General features: G+C 38.6%; 1 protein-coding gene across 4 annotated transcripts in view; it reads right to left on the minus strand.

Moving 5' to 3' along the window:
* ATR (ATR serine/threonine kinase) overlaps positions 1 to 3,163 on the minus strand; it is a 98,435-nt gene extending 95,272 nt beyond the window's left edge. For all 4 annotated transcript variants that reach the window (XM_044251530.1, XM_044251529.1, XM_044251528.1 and 1 more), the window contains exon 1: positions 2,961 to 3,163. In XM_044251530.1, coding sequence (XP_044107465.1) covers positions 2,961 to 3,019 — 59 coding nt within the window. In that variant the 5' untranslated portion in view covers positions 3,020 to 3,163. The remainder of the gene's footprint in view (positions 1 to 2,960) is intronic.
* Between the last annotated feature and the right edge of the window lie 18,338 nt (positions 3,164 to 21,501).

Consider the following 21,501-nt stretch of genomic DNA (forward strand, 5'->3'; position numbering starts at 1 on the left):
AACAACCCCTAGGCTTTTGGTTGATACAATTACAATAACCTGGGGAAGGAACAAGTTTAAAGACAGTAAATCAAGAGTTCTGCTTTGGAGGTTAATTTTCATTTCAGGTATAGATGTTCAACGGTAAGCAAACTAATAATATCTCTGGGTAGATATAAATTTGGGAGTTGCCAGCATACGTATGATATTTAAAGCCATGGGACTTAGATGAAGTTATTTAGGAAGAGAATAAAGGTGAAGAGAGGAACAAAGGATGTAGCAAAAGCACATGGGGAGTCAAGAATGATTCTTACACTTCTGGTTTGGAAAAATGAGTGACTATGGTATCATTTACTGAGATACCCATATCTCAGTGAATGGGAGGGAAAAAAAGTTGGGGAGGGTGGGATATGTGGAAAAGTTGTATTGGCTCTGCTGAGCCTTTTTTTTTTTTTTTTTGAAGGGAGAGAGACAGCGCTCGAGTTATGGGGGAAGAGAGGAGAGGAGCCCAACTTGGGAGCCCAACACAATCTCACGACCCTGAGATCCTGACCTGAACCGAAATCAAGAGTCAGACACTTAACCAACTGAGCAACCCAGGTACCAAGCTATGTTGAGTCTTAATGGCATATGGGACACCCAGCTAAAACTGCCAGTATATGATTGATAAATATTCTATAGGAAATGGATGTGGTCTGGAGAAACATATCTGCAATCATCAAATAGATGGTAGCTGAAGGCAGGAATGGATGGGATCACCCTGAAAGACTATGCAGAGAGAAGAGTGCTAACAGCAAAAACCAGAAGCAAAATTTACCAGAGACATAAGAGTCCACACATTAAGACAGTTAACATCTCATTTTTTTTCAGAAATCAAGTCGCCAGTCAATTAATGAAAAAAAAACAGTAGGGGATAAAAAGGCCTTGATGCCTTCCTTGAATCTGAAACACAACTCTGATAACTACTATCTCTTTTGACTTTGGTTCTTCAATTTCTATAACTCAGTTTCTTACTGAATAGTGATAAAATACATTCCATTCTACATCATGAAGATACTGTGAGATGGAATAGGCTTGAATGAAGCAGTTGCAATGAGAACTCATGATAGTTAAAACTATTATTATTCAATTCTTCATGCGTCACTTTTTCTATTCTTTCCCTTAGAATAGCCACAATTAAATGAAATGAAAGGTAACATTAAGTCCTGGTGATGTAAGAGACTATAAATAAATCCAAGATACTATTACTTGTACTAGCAAGTCTCATAAAGGAAGAAAAAAGAAATAAGAAAAATATTAGTTAATTCTTCACTAAAACAGGATGGGAAAAAAATAATCGAGCTTCACATTGAACCTGAAAGATGAAATCCGTACATCAATTTCCTAAAATGAGCACTTGTATTCATGTTCCTTTATGTTAACACAAAGTACGTTTGCAACAGCCATGCAAAGTAAAAAACACACACACACACACAAACAGAATGATTCGGTTACGACAAGTGTGCTTCCTTCATTTTTCCTCTTATTTATGTGACTGAGGAAGACTAAATATCCTTGTATGGCCAACAGGTGGAGATGAACACAACTTCTCCGCAAAAAGAAGGGAATTAAATATCCCATGGACTTTATATGTCAGTTCTGACTTTGTGTGCTTAGTTTTCAAGCAGCTTTAAAAATTGGGAAGCAGGGGCGCCTGGGTGGCTCAGTGGGTTAAAGCCTCTGCCTTCGGCTCAGGTCATGATCCCAGGGTTCTGGGATCGAGCCCCGCGTCGGGCTCTCTGCTTGGTGGGGAGCCTGCTTCCTCCTCTCTCTCTGCCTGCCTCTCTGCCTACTGTGATTTCTGTCTGTTAAATAAATAAAATCTTTAAAAAAAAAAATTGGGAAGCAATTATTCAACTAATAGTTCAACTGCAGTTGTGGTACAAGCCCACTTTTTTCTCGTTCCCAGTGGTGGCTCAGTGGGTTAAGCCGCTGCCTTCCGCTCAGGTCATGATCTCAGGGTCCTGGGATCGAGTCCCACATCGGACTCTCTGCTCAGCAGGGAGCCTGCTTCCTCCTCTCTCTCTGCCTGCCTCTCTGCCTACTTGTGATCTCTCTCTGTCAAATAAATAAATAAAATCTTTAAAAAAAAAAAAAGGCAAAACAAACACGCTGCCCTCTTTAGGCCTGGTTGAGGGCAATTGCTCGTGTGCTGAAGGTGGATGGCAGCCAACCACATCCCTCCCCTCTCTTCAGGTGGGTACTGGTTTACCTGATCTTACTCTTCGGTTTATAGAAAACAGGCCTTTGCGAATGAAACAATACTAAATTATCTTTAAAATTCTGGCAACATTCTGTGCACACTTGTATCTTGCGACGTTGTGGCAGATCCCTGGGACTTCTGACTAAAATAACGGATTGGGTAACGGATGACCAACGGGAAATGGGTCCTGTCTTCAGAACGGCCTATAGTTTCATTTTGAAGAAACCAACTGCCCTTTTTAACAATTGGCCTTCCTCGCTCAAAATGAGAACCAGTGATTTTTCTTCTAAAGAGAGAGTTTGGGTCAAAACGTAAAGCTAAAACCCCAAGTCTTCCCTGAGAGATCACAAAGAATATAAACCGGGGAAGTTCACGGGTCAAGTCCCTCATCTAAAGAAAGAGGTTTCCGGAAGTAAATGAGTGTAGAAAATGATCGGAAGGGACGGCTCTCTCCAGCTGCGGGGTACAAGCCCCGGGTTAGGGACAAGCTCGGTCGGCGAACACCTCTCCCTGGACCGGCTTCCCAAAGGCCTGGGGCGACACCTCGCATATTTTCAACCACCTTTCTGAGAGAAAAGTACGGAAACCAGTCGCGAAACACAGCCCCAAGAGCTGGGCTTGAGGGTTTCCGAGCCGGCAAGCGCGCGGCTGGGGCGGGGTGTGGGGAAGAGCACGTGAGATGCCAGCCTGGTCGGGCGGAAGAGGACGCGGGACCGGGAGCGGCCGGGCCTGGCCCTACCTGCCCAACTCCCGTAGAGCGGGGATCATAGACGCCAGCTCCAAGCCGTGGTCGCCCATGCTGAGGAAGCGCGGCACTCATCAACGGCGCCTACGCGGACTCCCGGCGTCTCCACAGCTACCTCTGGCGTGAAAGCGCGGCGCGCGACGGGGCCTCGCCAGGCCCAAAACTCCTCCCGGAAGCCGTGGCTCGTTCTACTCTGTTGGTCTTTGCTCTTTTTCCTCCTAGGACCCGGGGGAGGCCCGGAGGCAGGAAAGGGGTGGGGCCAACAGACGGAGCGCGCGCCGGTCTGATTTCCGACCGCAGTTCCGGTTTAGGGCAGAACTCGGGGCGGTGTGATTCGCAGGGAGTTTTGGTTTTTAGCCCGCGCTCTTTGCTACTCCTACCCTGGGAGGCCCAGAAAGGCGAGAGCCTAGGTTCTGGAGAAGAAACAGGCCTAACGGGCACAGCCCTGCCTCCCTCTCATCACCAAAGTGAGAACAGAGACATTTCGGCGAGTAAAGGGCATGACAGACTAGATACTAGGTCTCCCTTGGCGGAAAGCCCTCAGATTTCTGTCACTTTCCCGGCATCCTTTCTGAGAGATACGAGACTCCCTGTCTTCCCTGTTTCAGCGGGTTCTTTCCCACTTAAAGTCAGGCTTTCTCGAAGATATTCCCAACCAGCTTTTAATATTTAAAAAGGGGTTTGAACTTCTTACATGTGTCTCATCAAATCAACACCAGTACTGTGTTTATGTCACCATTATGGGCATCTGCCACCCACGATTTAATTTTTAAAGTAAATAAATGGATTTGGGCTGTAGACATTTTCTAAGCCAACCCAATTTGTTTATTTGAAGAATGGCCATCATAAGAGATTGCTAACATGTCAAAAATAGGTATTTACTCAGGCAAAGCCATGCAGTGTGCTTGTATTTGTTCCAGAGTACATGAGAAAAATAACTGATAGGGTATCTAAAAAATATCAAGAGGCGCCTAGGTGTCTCCATGGGTTAAGCGTCTGCCTTCTGCTCTGGTCTCCATCCCAGGACCTCTCCTGCATGGGGCTCCCTGGTCTGCGAGGAGTCTGCTTCTCCCTCAGCCCGTCTAGTGCTATCTGTCTCTCTCAAATGGATAAATAAAAGTCTTTAAAATAAAAAATAAAAATAAATCAGAGTGATGAAATGGCAGCCAAATATGCTCCTGCCTTAGGGATTTTGCATTTGCTTTACCTTCTGCCATGATCTTGAGCACTCCTCTCTTTCATATGTTTGCTGAAATGTCACCAGAGAGCCTCATAAAGAAGATAGCACCTACACTCACTAGAGAGTTACACTCACTCCATTCTGCTTTATTTTTCTTCATAGCACTTGGAACCAAATTATCACGTCCTATTATTGACTGTGTACTCCAGTTAGACTTTAAGCTTCTGGGAGCAGTATCTTATCTGATTTATTCACTTCTTAGATACCCAGGACCTAAAACAGTGCCTAGCACGCAGTGTTCACTGAATATTTGTTACATAGTTGAATGCTATAGCGAAAAGAACATGGGATTAGGAGTTGGAGACCCTGCACAAGTTCTCATTCCATTTGCTAGAAATTATATGACCTCAGTAAAATTATTTAACCTCTCTGCACTTCAGTTTTTCATCTATCAAATGGAATTAATATCTACATCATGAGATTATGATAAAAGTTAAATAATAGGTAATAGAGTCATATAGTGGACCCATTTCTTAGTTAAAATAAGTATACAATACATGCCAATAAAGATAAATCTTGAAAATGATGAGTAAAAAGAGCAAATTGCAAAGGTATATGTAATACTATTGTATCACATATCATTTTAAAGCCACAAAATAAGGCTGTGAGTTATGTAGACATACATACATAATAAAAACGTGGTTGGGAAGGATATATATCAACTCCAAGAGAGTTGTATCCCTCCCTCCACCCCGGGGAAAGAGAGAAGGGAATGAAATGATGAGGTTTCAACATATCTGTGAGGGTTTTCTTCTAATAGGATCTGAATTAATCATGACAAATGTAACATTTGTTACATCTGGGTGAATGTTACATGACTGTATCTGTATGGATATGATATCCCAACATGTTTAAAAGAATAGACTTTTTAAAGATTTATTTTATTTATTTTAGAGAGGGGGAGAGAGAAGCCCAAGCAGACTCCGAGTGGAGTCCATGCTGGGCTTGATCTGAGGACCCTGAGATCATGATCTGAGCAAAATCCAAGAGTCCCACACCCAATTGACTACGCCACCCCTAAATATACTTTTTAAAAGCTTGGATTAGATTACATATATGAAAGTGTTTATGCACTAAATAACAAATGTTAAGTATTATTTTTAGATTATATGAAGAAAGATTATAAAAATTACAATGTTATATGGAAGGCAATAACGGAATAGCATTAGAATTCTGAAAGGCAGTATAGTTAGAAACATTGGAAACAATAGAGCTTTGGGAATCCAATTTAATTCAAAAAGTTATTTTTGTGCAAGATATTTTGTTAGGTACATCTATGGCACAAATATGAGGATGATAAAGTGTCTCAGGTAACTGCAAACGGTAGATGTAGAAGGACATTGTCAGAATTCAGAAAATGAAAAGCAAAGCACAATCCAATGAATGCTATGAGAGATATAAAAAACATGCACTGGAAAAATAGTATAGGAAGAGATCAAGTATACTCTGTGGAGAGGAGGTGGAGCAGGAAGGGGCTCAGGGAGAACATAGCACCACATCTGTGATGGGATGTGAAGGAAGAGCAAGATCAAAGATTGGAGAAGGGGAATATTTTCTAATTAGAGGCAGCAGTAAGAGCAAAAGCATATGGAGGGAGAGACTGGTGGCCCCCTTCAGCTAATGTTAGGGAACATTTAGAGTAGTCCAATTGAGTTACTTGTACAAACCTCGGTAAAAAATAAGGAGGCCCTGGAAGATTTTGTATGAAGGGACAGAGCTACACTCATCTGGCAGGAGGGTGCAGAACAAAAGGAGGATAGCAGATTATTTCAAGAAATCAAACTTAAGCAGCAAATGAATAAGTGAGCAATTGTCATTCCAAGCAGACATCATCCCTCGAGGTACCCATATACTTCTCTCCCCCATCAAACTTTTTCAGTTTTTCATAAAGGCTGATTGTACTTCCTCACCTCCCACTCAAGTTTTAGACCTACATAAGCTATTCTCTCTGCCCTACCTGCCCCCTTTTATTTATTTTTTAAATTTTTAAAAGATTTTATTTATTTATTCATTTATTTATCTATCAGAGAGAGACAGCACAAGCAGGCAGAGGCAGAGAAAGAAGCAGGCTCCCTGCCAAGCAAGGGACCATTACCCCTCTTCTTAGTTGGATTATTTTTTTTAAGATTTTATTTATTTATTTGACAGAGAGAAAGATCACAAGTAGACAAAGAGGCAGGCAGAGAGAGGGGGAAGCAGGCTCCTCGCTGAGAAGAGAGCCCGATGTGGGGCTCGATCCCAGGGCCCTGAGATCATGACCTGAACCTAAGTCAGAGGCTTAACCCACTGAGCCACCCAGGCGCCCCAGTTGGATTAATTTTTTTTAGAATATTTTTATTTATTTGACAGAGGGAGAAAACACAAGCAGGGGGAGAAGTAGGAAGAGGGAAAAGGAGAAGCAAGCTCTCTGCGGAGCTGAAGGAGCTCCATGTGGGACTCAGTCCCAGGAACCTGGATGGTGACCTAAGCCGAAGGCAGTGGCTTAACCAACTGAGCCACCGAGGCCTACCCTAATTGGATTATTTTAAAGAAAATCTCCAACATCAAGTCAATTTATCTATAAATATTTCAGTTTCTATCTCTTAAAGATAAGGATTCAATTCTGCCTTGAAGTGATCAAACCAATCTACTTCCTTCCAAATCCTATTACCACTATGCTAGTTTCAGACCATCACATTTATTCCTATAGCATTCTAGTTTACCTCTTCCTTTAGGCTTTTCCTTCCAATCTGTCTATTCTCTACACTGGACCCTCCCAACTTTTTAAAACTGTTCAACAGCATCATTGAAATTTTTAAAACATATGCATCCTAATGTGTACATATTTATTAACCACATATATTTAGCACTATGTTGTAGTGCTACATAAAATTCCTGATAATGTAAATTTGGACAAAATACAACTGTTGATTGGGATCTGTATTCTTCTCACTGCCTTTTTATCATTAGGGGGAGTGGAATGTGGGGGGAGAGAGTGAGGCAGGAAGCAGAGAGGCTGAGGTAGGTGGGTCCTAGTGTCCTTGAGACCTTGGTATTTCCTAAGCCCAATGTCTCATTCAAATTGATAAGGGGGCACCAGCCTATGCCTTGTAGGATTCAGCATGCTGGTGTATAGAATTGTCCTCATTGATGATTAAATTAGGGGACAAAATGACCACCAGGTGGCACCACAACCCAAATAAGAGGAAACTGGCTTCTCCATTCTCAGATGCCGAAATTCTGGTGGCCCAGCTGGGCAAGTTCCATGATAATGCACAGATTTTATGTTTTTAACTCCACTTATGTATTTTGTCAGGATTTTATTGCATAAGTCACATCATTAAATATACACTAAAATAGTAATTTTTTTTTTTAAAGAAACATTGTCTATTTATTTGTCAGAGAGAGAAAGCGCACACAAGCAGGGGGAGCAACAGGCAGAGGGTGAAGCAGTCTCCCTGCTGAGAAAGGAGCCTGATGTGGGACTTAATCCCAGGGTTCTGGGATCATGACCTGAGCCAAAAGTAAATGCCTAACCAACTGAGACATCCAGGTATCCCTAAAATAGAAGACTTAAGGAAATGCGATAAAAATATAAATAATTTCAATTTCCTTTTTACACTGGAATGGACTTCAATATATACCTCCTTAGTACATGGTGCTCGAAAATTTGCATTTTAAATAATTTTTAATAACTTTTGTTTCGCCTAGTTTCATTGAGAAATAAATGAAATGTTCCTGTGTAAGGTTAAGGCATAGAGCATGATGGTTTCATTTACATATATTATAAAATGATTACCATAACAGGGTCAGCTAACATCCATCTTATATAGAGACAATAAAAAGAAAAGAAAGAAGAATAAAAGAAAAAAATTTCTCCTTGTAATGAGAACTCTTAGGGTTTACTCTCTTAACTTTCTTATACACCATACAGCAGTATTAGCTGTAGCCATCATGTTGTACATTTTATCTCTAGTACTTATTTATTTTGTAACTAGTAGTTTGTACTTCTTGGCCACATTGCTCCACTTCCCTCCTACTACCTCATACCTCTGATGACCACAAATCTCACCTCTTTTTCTATAAATTTGGTGGGATTTTTTGTTTGTTTTAAATTCCACATATAAGTGAGATCATATGATAGTTATCTTTCTCTGTCCTGGTTATTTCACTTAAGGTAATACCTTCAAGATCTATCCATATTGTCAGAAATGGTAGGATTCACATATATATCACAATTTCTTTATTCATTCATCCACCAGTGGATACTTATGTTACCTGTTTCCATATCTTGTCTATTGTAAATAATGCTGCTATGAACATAGGACTGCAGATATCTTTTCAAGTTGGTGTTTTTATTACCTTAGAATGTATTCCTAGAAGTGGAATTGCTGGATCATATGTGGCTCTATTTTTAACTTTTTAAGGATCCTCTATAGTCTTTTCCATAGTATCTATACTATGAATACTATACATATACTATACGTATATGTATATGTATAGTATATACATATACCATATAGTATATACTATACTATATATACTATACTATGGATACTATACTATAGATACTTTACATAGTATCTATATAGATACTATGGAATTTACAACCTCACCAACAGTGCACAGAGCTTCCCTTTTCTCCATATCCATGCCAGTATTTGTTATCTGTCATCTGTGTGATAGTAGCCATTCTAACAGGAGTGAAGTAGTGTCTCACTGTGTTTTTAATTTGCATTTCCTTAATGATTAGTGATGATGAGCATTTTTTCAGGTACCATTTGGCCTTTCATATATCTTCTTTGGAGAAATGTTTATTCAAGTCCTTTACCCAATTTTTACTTGGGTTGTTTGTTTTCTTGTTATTGAGTTGTATGAACTCTTTCTGTATTGCAGATATCAACCTCTTATCAGATATATGACTTGCAAGTACGTTCCCCAATTTGTTGACTGTCTTTTCACTTTATTGATGTTTTTTTTTTTTGCTGTGTAAAAGCTTTTTAGTTTGATTTAGTCCCACTTGTTTATTTTTTATTTTTTGCTTATGCTTTAGATGGCATATCCAAAAATCATTACTATGATCCTTTCTTCTAGGAGTTTTATGGTTTCAGGTTTTACATTTAAGTCTTTATTACATTTCAAGTAAATTTCTTAAAAAATTATTTATTTATTTGACACACAGAGAGAGAGAGAGAGCACAGATAGGCAGAGCGGCAGAGGGAGAGGGAAAAGTAGGCTCCCTGCCCAGGAGGGAGCCTGGTGCAAGGCTCTATCCCTGGGATCGTGACCTGAGCCCAAGGCAGATGTTTAGCTGACTGAGCCAATCAGGTGTCCCTCAAGTTAATTTTTATAAGTGGTATAAGATATGGGTCCAGTTTCATTCTTTTACATGTGAATATCCAATTATCCCAGCATCAGTTATTGAAGAGACTGTCTTTTCTCCATTGAGTATTCTTGGCTCCCTTTCGAATATTAGCTTTTTTTTTTTTTTTTTTTTAAGATTTTACTTATTTATTTGAGAGAGAGACAGTGAGAGAGAGCATGAGCGAGGAGAAGGTCAGAGGGAGAAGCAGACTCCCCGTGCAGCTGGGAGCCCCATGCGGGGCTCAATTCCAGGACTTCGGGATCATGACCTGAGCTGAAGGCAGTCGTCCAACCAACTGAGCCACCCAGGCGTCCCCAAATATTAGCTTTTAATCAGGAAGTGATACTGCCTGATTTGCTCTTTCTCATTTCTCATGATTTTTTTTTTTTTGGTTATTCAGGGTCTTTGGTGGTTCCATATAAGTTTTAGGAGTGTTTGTTTGTTTGTATACTTCTGTAAAAAATGCCATTAGATCTTAATAGGGATTGCATTGAATATACAGATGGCTTTTGGTAGTACTGACATTTAACAATATTAATTCTTCCAATCCATGAACACAGAATACCTTTCCATTTCTTTATGTCTTCTCAGTCTCTTTAATCAATGTTGTAATTTTCAGTATAGAGATCATTTCCTCATTAGTTAAATTTATTCCTAAATATTTTACCAGTTTTGATGCTATTGTAAATGGGATCTATTTCTTTGTTTCTTTCTCAGACATTTTATTTTTAGTGTATAGAAATGTTACTGATTTTTGAATGTTAATTTGCTATCCAGCAACTTTACTGAAATCACTGATTGGTTTTTTGGTTGAATCGGATTTTCTACATATAATATCATATCATCTGCAAATAGAGACAATTTGACTTCTTCCTTTCCAATTCTGTTACCTGTTTTTTTTTTCCCTTGCCTCAATTGCTTTACCTTAGACTTCCAGTACTATGTTGAATAGGAGTGGTGAGAGTAGGCACTTGTTCCTACTCTTGTTCCCACTCTGAGAGGAAAAGCTTTCATCCTCTCACCATTGAGTATGTTAGCTGTGGTCTTGTCATATATTAAGCTTTACTACATTGAGATATGTTTCTTCTATGCCTACTTTGTTAAGAGTTGTTATCATGAATGGATATTGAATTTTGTCAAATGCTTTTTCTGCATGAATTAATGTGATCATATGATTCTTTTATTTCAGTCTTTATTAATATGATGTAGTTCATTGATTGATATGTGTATATTGAACCATCCTTGCATCCCAAGCATAAATCCCACATGATCATTGTGAATGATTTATTTAATGTGGTGCTGAATTTGGTTTAGCAGTATTTTATTGAGAAGTTTTGCATCTATATTTATCAGGGTATTAGCTTGTAGTTTTCTTTTCTAGTAGTGTTTTTCTTGGTTTTGGTACCAGGATAATTTCAGCTTCATAAAATGAATATGACAGTGTTTCCTCCTCTTCAATTTTTCGGAAGAATGTGAGAAGTATTGATGTCAATTTTCCTTTAGATGTTTGGTGAAATTCAAGATTGAATCCATCTGGTCCTGGGCTTTTCTTTGTTGGGAGATTTTTTTAAAAATTACTGGTTTAATCTTCTAATTAGTAATTGGCCTATTCAGATTTTCCTTTTTTTTTTTTTCCTGATTCAGTCTTGGTGAGTTGTGTGTTTATAAGAATATTTCCATTTCTTCTAGGTTGTCCAGCCTGTTGGTGTTTAGTGGCCTCTTATGATTCTTTGAATTTCTGTGGTATCAATTATAATGTTATTTTCCACTTATAATTTAGTTGATTTGGGTCCTTTCTTTTTTTCCTTGGTTAATCTAGTTAAGGGTTTATCAATTTTATCGTTTCAAAGAATCAGCTCTTGTTAATCTTTTCTGTTGTTTTTCTGTTCCTAATTTTATTTATTTCTCCTCTTATCTTTATTATTTCCTTTATCCTAACAACTTTGGGCTCAGTTTGTTCTTTTTCTAGTTTGCTAAAGCATAGAGTTAGTTTGTTTATTTGGGATCTTTCTTGCTTCTGAATATAGTGTATATTGTTAACTGTTCTTACTGCATCCCAGCAGTTCTGGTATGCTGTGTTTCCATTTCTGTTAGTCTCAAGGAACTGTTTTATTTTCTCTTTAATTTCTTCTTTCATCCATTGGTTGTTCAAGAGAGTATTATTTAATTTCCACGTGTTTGTGAATTTTCCAGTTTTCTTCTTATTGATTTCTGTTTTTACGTCATTGTGGTCAGAGAAGATATTTGGTTTGACTTCAGTCTTCTTGAATTTGCAAAGATTTATTTTGTGGCCTAACATATGGTCATTCCTAGAAAATGTTCCATGTGTGCTTAGGAAGAATATGTATTCTGGTATTGTTGGATAGGATGTTTTGTTTTAAAGATTTTATTTATTTGACAGAGAAAGTGAGAGAGGGCACGAGCTGGGGTAGTGGGGAAAAGAGAAGCAGGCTCCCCGCTGAGCAGGAAGCCTGATGCAAGACTCCATCCCAGGATCCTGGGATCATGACTTGAGCTGAAGGCAGAGGCTTAACTGACTGAGCCACCCAGGCACCCTCGATAGAATGTTTTGTATGTGTGTTTGTTAGGTCTGTTTGGTCAATAGTGTTGTTCAAAGATATAGATTCCTTATTGATCCTCTGTCTGGATGATCTGTCCATTGTAGAGAGTGGGATATTAAAGTCCTCAAATATCATTGTATTACTATTTATTTGTCTCTTTAACTCTGTTAGTTTTTGTTTTATATATTTAGGTGCTCTGATATTGGGCATATAAATATTTATAATTGTTATATCTTCTTGAGATTCTAACCTCTATTATTAAATAATGACCTTCTTTTTTTCTTTTTACCATTTGTAGTGTAAAGTGGATTGTTTCTAGATATAAGCATAGCTACCCCTACTTTTTTTTGTAATGTTGTCATTAAATGGCTTTTTTTCTGTACCTTCACTCTTAGACAATGTGTGTCTTTAAGGCTAAAGTGAGTCTCTTGTAGGCATCATTTGTCAGATCTTTCTTTTTAAATCCATTCAGCCATTCTATGTCTTTCGAGAGTGGGGAATTTAATCTATTTGCTTAAATTAATTATTGATAGGTAAGGACTTACTATTGCCATTTAGTTGTTTTCTGGTTGTTTTGTAGACCCATTGGTCCTTGTTTCTTTTCATGCTTTCTTTTTCTGTGTTTTGAAGTCTTTTGGTATCAGTATGCTCTGACTTTTTCATTGTTTTCTTCTGTGTATACTACAAGATTTTCTCTTGAGGTATTGCGAGGTTTACATAAAATACATTAAACTTATAACACCTGTTTTAAAATTGGTAACAGCTTAATTTTAATAGAATTTATATACATCACACTTTTATTTCTTGTCCTCCTCACATTTTATGTTATTGCTATTACTATTTACATTTTTTAATATTGTGTAATTAAGAATAGATTATTGTATTCATGGTTATTTTTTCTAAGCCCATTTTTTTAACTTTTAGAGTTGTGAGTTATGTACCACCATTACCATGTTGTAGAATCTAACAACACTTGTATATTTACAATTACCAGTGAAATTTATGCTACTTTTTTGTGTTTTTATGATATTAATTAGCCTCCTTTTACTTCTACTCAAAGAACTTTCTTTAGCATTTCTTGGAAGGCAGGTCTGGTGGTAAATTTTTTCAGCTTTTATTTGTTTGGAGCGTCTTTATCCCTACTTCATTTCCAAAGGACAGCATTGTTAGTTAGATAATTCTTGGTTAATAGTTATTTTTTTCAACATCTTGAATATGTCATCCCATTCTCTTCCTGGCCTAAAAAGTTTCTACTAAGAAACCCACCATGATTTTATGGTGGGTTCCTTATATGTAACTCTTGCTGCTTTTTTTTTTTAAAGATTTTATTTATTTATTTGACAGAGAGAGATCACAAGCAGGCAGAGAGGCAGGCAGAGAGGCAGGCAGAGAGAGAGAGAAGGAAACAGGCTCCCGGCCGAGCAGAGAGCCCGATGCAGGGCTTGATCCCAGGACCCTGGGACCCCTTCTCTTGCTGCTTTTAAAATTCTTTCTTTGAGGTGCCTGGGTGGCTCAGTGGGTTAAGCCACTGCCTCCAGCTCAGGTCATGATCTCAGGGTCCTGGGATCAAGCCCCACATGGGGCTCTCTGCTCGGCAGGGAGCCTGCTTCCATCTCTCTCTCTCTGCCTGCCTCTCCATCTATTTGTGATCTCTCTCTATCAAATAAATAAATAAAATCTTTAAAAAAAATTCTTTCTTTGTCTTTGACTTTTGACAGTTTAATTATCATGTGTCTCATTGTTACCCTATTTAGGTTCAACATATTTGGAGTTATTTGGGCATCATGGATCTAGATGTCCCTTTCTCTTCTCAGGTTCAGGAGGTTTTCTGCCACTATTGCTTTAAATATGCTTTTTGTCCCTTTCTCTTTCTCTTCTTCTAGAAATCCCATAATGTGAATATTGTTTATTTTCATTGTACCCTAATAATTGCCATAGGCTTTCTTTACTCTTTTTCTTTTCTTCTTCTTTTTTTTTTTTTAAAGATTTTGTTTATTTATTTGACAGACAGAGGTCACAAGTAGGCAGAGAGGCAGGCAGAGAGAGAGAGGGGGGAAGCAGGCTCCCTGCTGAGCAGAAAGCCTGATGTGGGGCTCAATCCCAGCACCCTGGGATTATGACCTGAGCTGAAGGCAGAGGCTTAACCCACTGAGCCACCCAGGTCCCCTACTCTTTTTCTTTCTTTCTTCTCTTTTTCTTTTTTTTTTTTTTCCCTTTTCACTCCTCTGATGGAGGGATTTCCAATGTCCTATCCTCCAGGTCACTGATTCTTTCTTCTGGATGTTCAAGTCTATTTTTGAAACCACTGATTTTTTTCAATTAATTTATTATATTTTCCAATTCCAGGGTTTCTGTGTCTTTATTTGTTTGTTTGTTTAATTGTTCCTATTTTTTGTCAAATTTCCTGTTTTGTTCATGCTTTGTTTAGTTGTCTGTGTTTTCTTGTAGTTCATGAAACATCCTTAGGAAAATTATTCTGAATTCTTTGTCTCACAGTTCGTAAATGTCCATTTTTTAAGAGTCAGTTATTGGACCTTCATTGATTTCCTTTGGTGGTATTGTACATACCTGATTTTTTTGTGATCTTTGATTATTTATATTGGTATCTGTAAGTGTGAGAAATGGGGCTTCCCTTCCAGACTCCACAGGTGTGCTTTGGCAGAGATGGTTCTTTACCAGCTCAATTTGGATTTCTGGGTGTGTCTGCTTGTAATGTCTTTGGGCAGGTGGGCCTGCTATTATGGTTTAATTTGGGAGGAGGCAAATGTTTGAGCTCTGATGATGAGGATGGGGGAGCATGTCACCGGCTGACAGCAGCTGGGTAGGATTGCAGGCTTGGCTCCCTACCCAAGGAAGATTGAAGGATGGACTCTGCTGGTGCCTGAATTCTCTAGTCAGTCTTACTAGATGGTTGGGTATATTCACTAGTAAGTGGGGCTATGAATTTGCTTCCCTGCCCTGGCAGGGTAGCAGGCCAGAGCCCAGGGCCTCTGCACTTCATTGTTTGTGGGCCCTAATCAGACCTGACTATGCACTGATTTCAAGTGAGGAGGCCATTGGTTTTGCTCTGCAGAGGGGTATGTCACAGGTTGTGTTCTCTATTCAAATGCCACTGTATGTAGGGCTGTTAAATGGGCTATGCACCCTCCTCTGTGCTCTGGTTAAGCTTCTTGATCAGACAGATGGAAAGCTATAATCAGCAATGAGCAGGACTATGAATTAGATTTCCTGCCAGGTGCAGCTGAAGAAGCTCTGAAACTGGTAAATCTCTTTTTTGTCCAAGCTCAAGCCAACCTGTACCCCAAATTTTCTGGTTTAATAGATCCACTGGCTTTGCTCTGCAAACTGTCAGCTCTGTCTGCTTTTTCTCTGTTGAGTGCCACTGGGCCACACAGCTTTCAGCCGTTTTCACCAGCACTTCTGGTCAGATGGGGCTGGAAGTCACTCTCCAAAGTGGGTGAGGCTGTGGCTCATTTCCTTTCTTGGGCATAGACAAAGTGGGCTCTAGAGGCAGCAAAACTCCTCATCTGAGGATCCAAATCAGGCACATCTGTTGTTCACTGAGTTCCCTGGTCAGTGTGTGTCTCTGACCTGGTTCTGCAGATGAACAAAACCCCTGGTAAGGATTACTACTTGGCACAAAGCAGGTATGAACTCTGTCTGCCAAGATCCATATGCTGGTTGTTGCAAGCCCTTCCTCCTCCATCACAGTCAGATTCCCATTAGCTGGGCCCCCCAGACTCCCCTGTAATTCCTGTGGTGTAAGATTGGAGTAGGGCCTCCTCAAAAGTGATCCACAATATGGGGGAAGGCTGGTTATCCCTCCTGGGTTCTTTCTTCCCACTAGAGGAACTGAAAGCTCAGGAGAGCCCTGTCTTACTGAACTTTCCTGAGGGAGGGGCAATGCATTCAACATGTAGGGAGGGGCAATGCATTCAACATGTAGCTGCATCTCTTTTCTAATGTAGTGTGTCTTGGTCTCTGGGTGCATGGGGGTACTTCAACCTAACCCCTGTGTTCTAGGATTCTCTCAGTGGTTTCTTGTTCTTGAATAAGTGTTGTTTGTTCTTCTTGTGAGGGGAGAGCAATGTCAGGAACAACTTGTGATGTCACTCCCAAAATTTTCATTTTAAGTAATTTTTAAATTACTTATTTAATAATTCAAAATTTATTTTTATTTTTAATAATTTAAAAAATGCTCCGAAGTGATGCTGATGTTATTTGGAATTGTTCTACATGGTAGACAGAGCATCATTTTATTTATTTTTTATTAACATATAATGTATTTTTTAAAGATTTTATTTATTTATATGACAGACAGATTACAAATAGGCAGAGAGGCAGGCAGAGAGAAAGAGAGGAGGAAGCAGGCTTCCTGCTGAGCAGACAGCCCGATGAGGGGCTCGATCCCAGGACCCTGAGACCAGGACCTGAGCTGAAGGCAGAGGCTTTAACCCACTGAGCACCCAGGTGCCCCTATTAACATATAATGTATTATTAGTCCCAGGGGTAAAGGTCTGTGAATCTCCAGGTTTACACACTTCACAGCACTCACCATAGCACATACTTTCCCCAATGTCCATAACCCAACCACCTTCTCCATACCCCCTTCCCCTTCTACCCGAAGTTTGTTTTGTGAGATTAAGAGTCTCTTATCTATCTTATCTCCCAATCCTATCTTATTTCATTTTTTTCCTTCCCTACCCCCTAAACCCCACACATTGTCTCTCAAATTCCTCATATCAGGGAGATCATATGATAATTGTCTTTCTCCGATTGACTTATTTAGCTCAGCATAATACCCTCTAGTTCAATCCATGTCATTGCAAATGGCAAGGTTTCATTTCTTTTGATGGCTGCATAGTATTCCATTGTGTATATATATATATATATATATCACATTTTCTTTATCCATTCGTCTGTGATGGACATCTAGGTTCTTTCCATAGTGTGGTTATTGTGGACACTGCTTCTATAAACATTCTGGTGCATGTGCCCCTTCGGATCACTACATTTGTTTCTTTAGGGTAAATATCCAGTAGTGTGATTGCTGGGTCATAGGATAGCGCTATTTTCAACTTTTTGAGGAACTTCCATACTCTTCCTCAGAGTGGCTGCACCAGCTTACATTCCCACCAACAGTGTAGGAGGGTTCCCCTTTCTCTGCATCCTCACCAACATCTGTCATTTCCTGACTTGGCAATTTGAGCCATTCTGACAAGTATGAAGTGGTATCTCAGTGTGGTTTTGATTTGTATTTCCCTGATGCCGAGTGATGTGGAGCACTTTTTCATGTGTCTGTTGGCCATCTGGATGTCTTCTTTGCAGAAATGTCTGTTCATGCCCTCTGCCCATTTCTTGATTGAATTATTTGTTCTTTGGGTGTTGAGTTTGATATGTTCTTTATAGATTTTGACACTAGCCCTTTATCTGATATGTTGTTTACAAATATCTTCTCCCATTCTGTCAGTTGTCTTTTGGTTTTGTTGACTGTTTCCTTTGCTGTGCAAAAGCTTTTAATCTTGTTGAAGTCTCAATAGTTCGTTTTTGCCCTTGCTTCCCTTGCCTTCAGCGATTTTCTAGGAGGAAGTTGCTGTGGTTGAGATTCAAGAGGTTGCTGCCTCTGTTCTCCTCAAGGATTTTGATGGATTGCTGTCTTACACTGAAGTCTTTCATCCATTTGGAATCTATTTTTGTGTGTGGTGTAAGGAAATGGTCCAATTTCATTTTTCTACATGTGGCTGTCCAATTTTCCCAACACCATTTGTTGAAGAGACTGTCTTTTTTCCATTAGACATTCTTTCCTGCTTTGTCGAAGATTAGTTGACCATAGAGTTGAGGGTCTATTTCTGGGCTCTCTGTTCTGTTCCATTGATCTGTGTGTCTGTTTTTGTGCCAGTACCATACTGTCTTGATGATGACAGCTTTGTAATAGAGCTTTAAGTCTGGAATTGTGACGCCACCAGCTTTGGTTTTTTTTTCAACATTCCTTTGGATATTTGGGTTTTTTCCTGGTTCCATGCAAATTTTAGGATTATTTGTTGTTGATGGTATTTTGATAAGGATTGCATTGAATGTATAGATTGCTCTAGACAGCATAGACATTTTAACATATTTGTTCTTACAGTCCATGAGCTTGGAACATTTTTCCATTTCTTTGTGTCTTTCCTCCATTTCTTTCATGAGTGTTCTATAGTTTTCTGTGTACAGATCCTTTGCCTCTTTGGTTAGATTTATTCCTAGGTATCTTGTGATTTTAGGTGCAATTGTAAATGGGATCGACTCCTTAATTTCTCTTTCTTCTATCTCATTGTTGGTATATAGAAATCCAACTGATTTCTGGGCATTAACTTTATTTTTTTGAAAATAAATGGAATTTATTTATTTATTGGATTTATAAATAAATTCCATTTATTTTATTGAATTCCTGTATGAGATTTAGCAGTTTTGGGGTGGAGTCTCTTGTGTTTTCCACAGAGTATCATGTCATCTGCAAAGAGTGAGAGTTTGACTTCTTTGCTGATTCAGATGTCTTTTATTTCTTGTATGTTCTTTATTTCTTCAAGATTTTTGTTGACTGATTGCTGAGGCTAAGACTTCTAGTACTATGCTAAATAGCAGTGGTGATAGAGGACGTTGCTGCCGTGTTCCTGACCTTAGGGGAAAAGCTGCCAGTTTTTCCCCATTGAGAATGATATTTGCTGTGGGTTTTCACAGATGACTTCTATGATATTGAGGTATGTACCCTCTATCCCTATACTGTGAAGGTTTTTAATCAAGAAAGGACACTGTACTTTGTCAAATGGTTTTCTGCATCTATTGAGAGGATCATATGGTTCTTGTCCTTTCTTTTATTTATGTAGTGGATCACATTGATTGATTTGTGGATGTTGAACCAACCATGCAGCCTAGCAATAAATCCCACTTGGTCGTGGTGACCAAGTGGTCACCAGTACCAGTACTGTTGGGTTGTACTAGCTATTAGTTTGGTGAGAATTTTTGCATCCATGTTCATCAGGAATATTGGTCTGTAATTCTCCTTTTTGGTAGGGTCTTTGTCTGGTTTTGGGATCAAGATACTGCTGGCCTTATAAAAAGAGTTTTCCTTCCACTTCAATTTTTCAAAACAGCCTCAGAAGAATAGGTATTAATCCTTCTTTAAATGTTTGGTAAAATTCCCTTGGGAAGCCATCTGGCCCTGTGCTCTTTTTTTGGGAAATTTTTGATTACTTCTTCAATTTCCTTGCTGGTTATGGATCTGTTCAGGTTTTCCATTTCCTCCTGTTTCAGTGTTGATAGTTTATATCTCTAGGAATGCATCAATTTCTTCCAGATTGTCTAATTTTTGGGCATGTAGTTGCTCATACTATGTTCTTATAATTGTATTTCTTTAGTGTTGGTTGTGATTTCTCCTCTTTAATTCTTCAGTGTTAAAGTCCTCTTTAATTCTTCAGTGTTTAATTTCTTCAGTGTTGGTTGTGATTTCTCCTCTTTAATTTAATTCTCCTCTTTAATTCCTCTTTAATTTATTTGGGTCCTTTATCTTTTCTTTTTGATAAGTCTGGCCAGGGGTTTATCAATCTTATTAATTCTTTCAAAGAACCAGCTCCTAGTTTTGTTGATCTGTTCTACTATTCTTTTGGCTTCTATTTCATTGATTTCTGCTCTAATCTTTATTATTTCTCTTCTCATGTGGGGCTTAGGCTTTATTTGCTGTTCTTTCTTCATGTCCTTTAGGTGTAGGGTTAGGTTGTGTATTTGAGAGTTTTCTTATTTCTTGAGAAAGGCTTGTATTGCTATATACTTCTCTCATAGGACTACCTTTGCTGCATCCCAAAGGTTTTGAATAGTTGTGTTTTCATTTTTACTTCTTTACATGAATTTTTAAAAAAATTCTTGAATTTCCTGGTTGACCCATTTATTCTTTAGTAGGATACTCTTTAGCCTCCATGCATTTGAGTTCTTTCCAACTTTGCTCTTGTGATTCAGTTCCAGTTTCAAAGCATTATGGTTTGACAATATGCAGGGGATGATCCCAAACTTTTGGGACCTGAAACGTGACCCAGGTTGTGATCTATTCTGGAGAATGTTCCATGTGTGGTGGAGAAGAATGTGTATTCTGTTGCTTTGGGATAGAATGTTCTGAATAAATCTGTGGTGTCCATCTGGTCCAGTGTGTCATTCACAGCCCTTATTTCCTTGTTGATCTGCTTCGATGATCTGTCCATTGCAGTGAGTGGGGTGTTCCAGTCCCCTACTATTATTGTATTATTATCAAAGTGTTTCTTTGATTTTGTTATTAATTGGCTTATTGAAATTCTGCTCTTTATGATCTCCTTTTCAATATCAATAACCCTGGAAAATAAATTAATAATACAGAAGCTTCTTGGAAAATGTGAAATTAGCAAAGATTGTCTTTAAATAAAATGCACTTTTCAATTTAGTTTTTATTTGATTTTCATTTAGTTGTGTTATTTTGAGAAAAATAATTAGTATTTTGTGCTCAGTTTTCTCACCTATAAAATGAGGATTGCTTATTAAGGTTATGGATAGTCAATGAGAAAACAATGTAAAATACTTAAATAATGGCTGGTACAAATTAGGAGCAGAATAACTCTTAGCTATGTTGTTATTAATATTAATATATTACTAATATTTTATATAAACTGTAGAAGACCCAGAAAATTATCCTTATTTCAATTTATGTTGGTGATTTTATTAGTTGAAGCACATGATTAGACATAAATTCATGTGATAAATAAATATTAAAAATCAGGAGTATTATGGAAAAACTGGAATATAAGGTATTATAACTAAGATGTATGTTTTTGCTGACCAGAATACTTGTGCCCACCAAATATAGCATCTTCTTTTTGTGAATTCTTCCTACCTGATGCCATTACTTCTGTTGCTTTCAAACTATTGATCTTTTAATTATCAGTGGAACTCTTTAATAATAAAATCTCAGAGAATAATCCAATGTGGAAGTAGTGTGCTCTTGGCACTGGGGTCCTTGACCCAGAGTCCTGCTTATTTATCATCTCCATGACACCCCAGGCTCCTGGAAACATACTTTGGAAACTTTATTTCTTATTGTTAGAGATAAAATCAGTTCATCAGATAATGGTTTTCTTTATAATTATTATGCCCTGGTTGTGTATTTCTTTTTTTTTTTTTTAAGATCTTCTTGATTTTATTTTTATTTCAGAGAGAGAGAGAGCGTGAGCTGGAGGGGAATAGGAGAGGCCAATGTGACGCTTGATCTCATGGCCCTGAGATGACACCCTGAACTGAAACCAAGTGTCTGATGTTTAACCAGCTGCACCAGCCAGGTACCCTTGTACCTTTATAATGATGTGCTTTATTTTCTCTTTTCTAATTGGAGTTACT

This window comes from Neovison vison, chromosome 6, assembly GCF_020171115.1.
Source record: "Neovison vison isolate M4711 chromosome 6, ASM_NN_V1, whole genome shotgun sequence".
NCBI classification, from domain to species: domain Eukaryota; kingdom Metazoa; phylum Chordata; class Mammalia; order Carnivora; family Mustelidae; genus Neogale; species Neogale vison.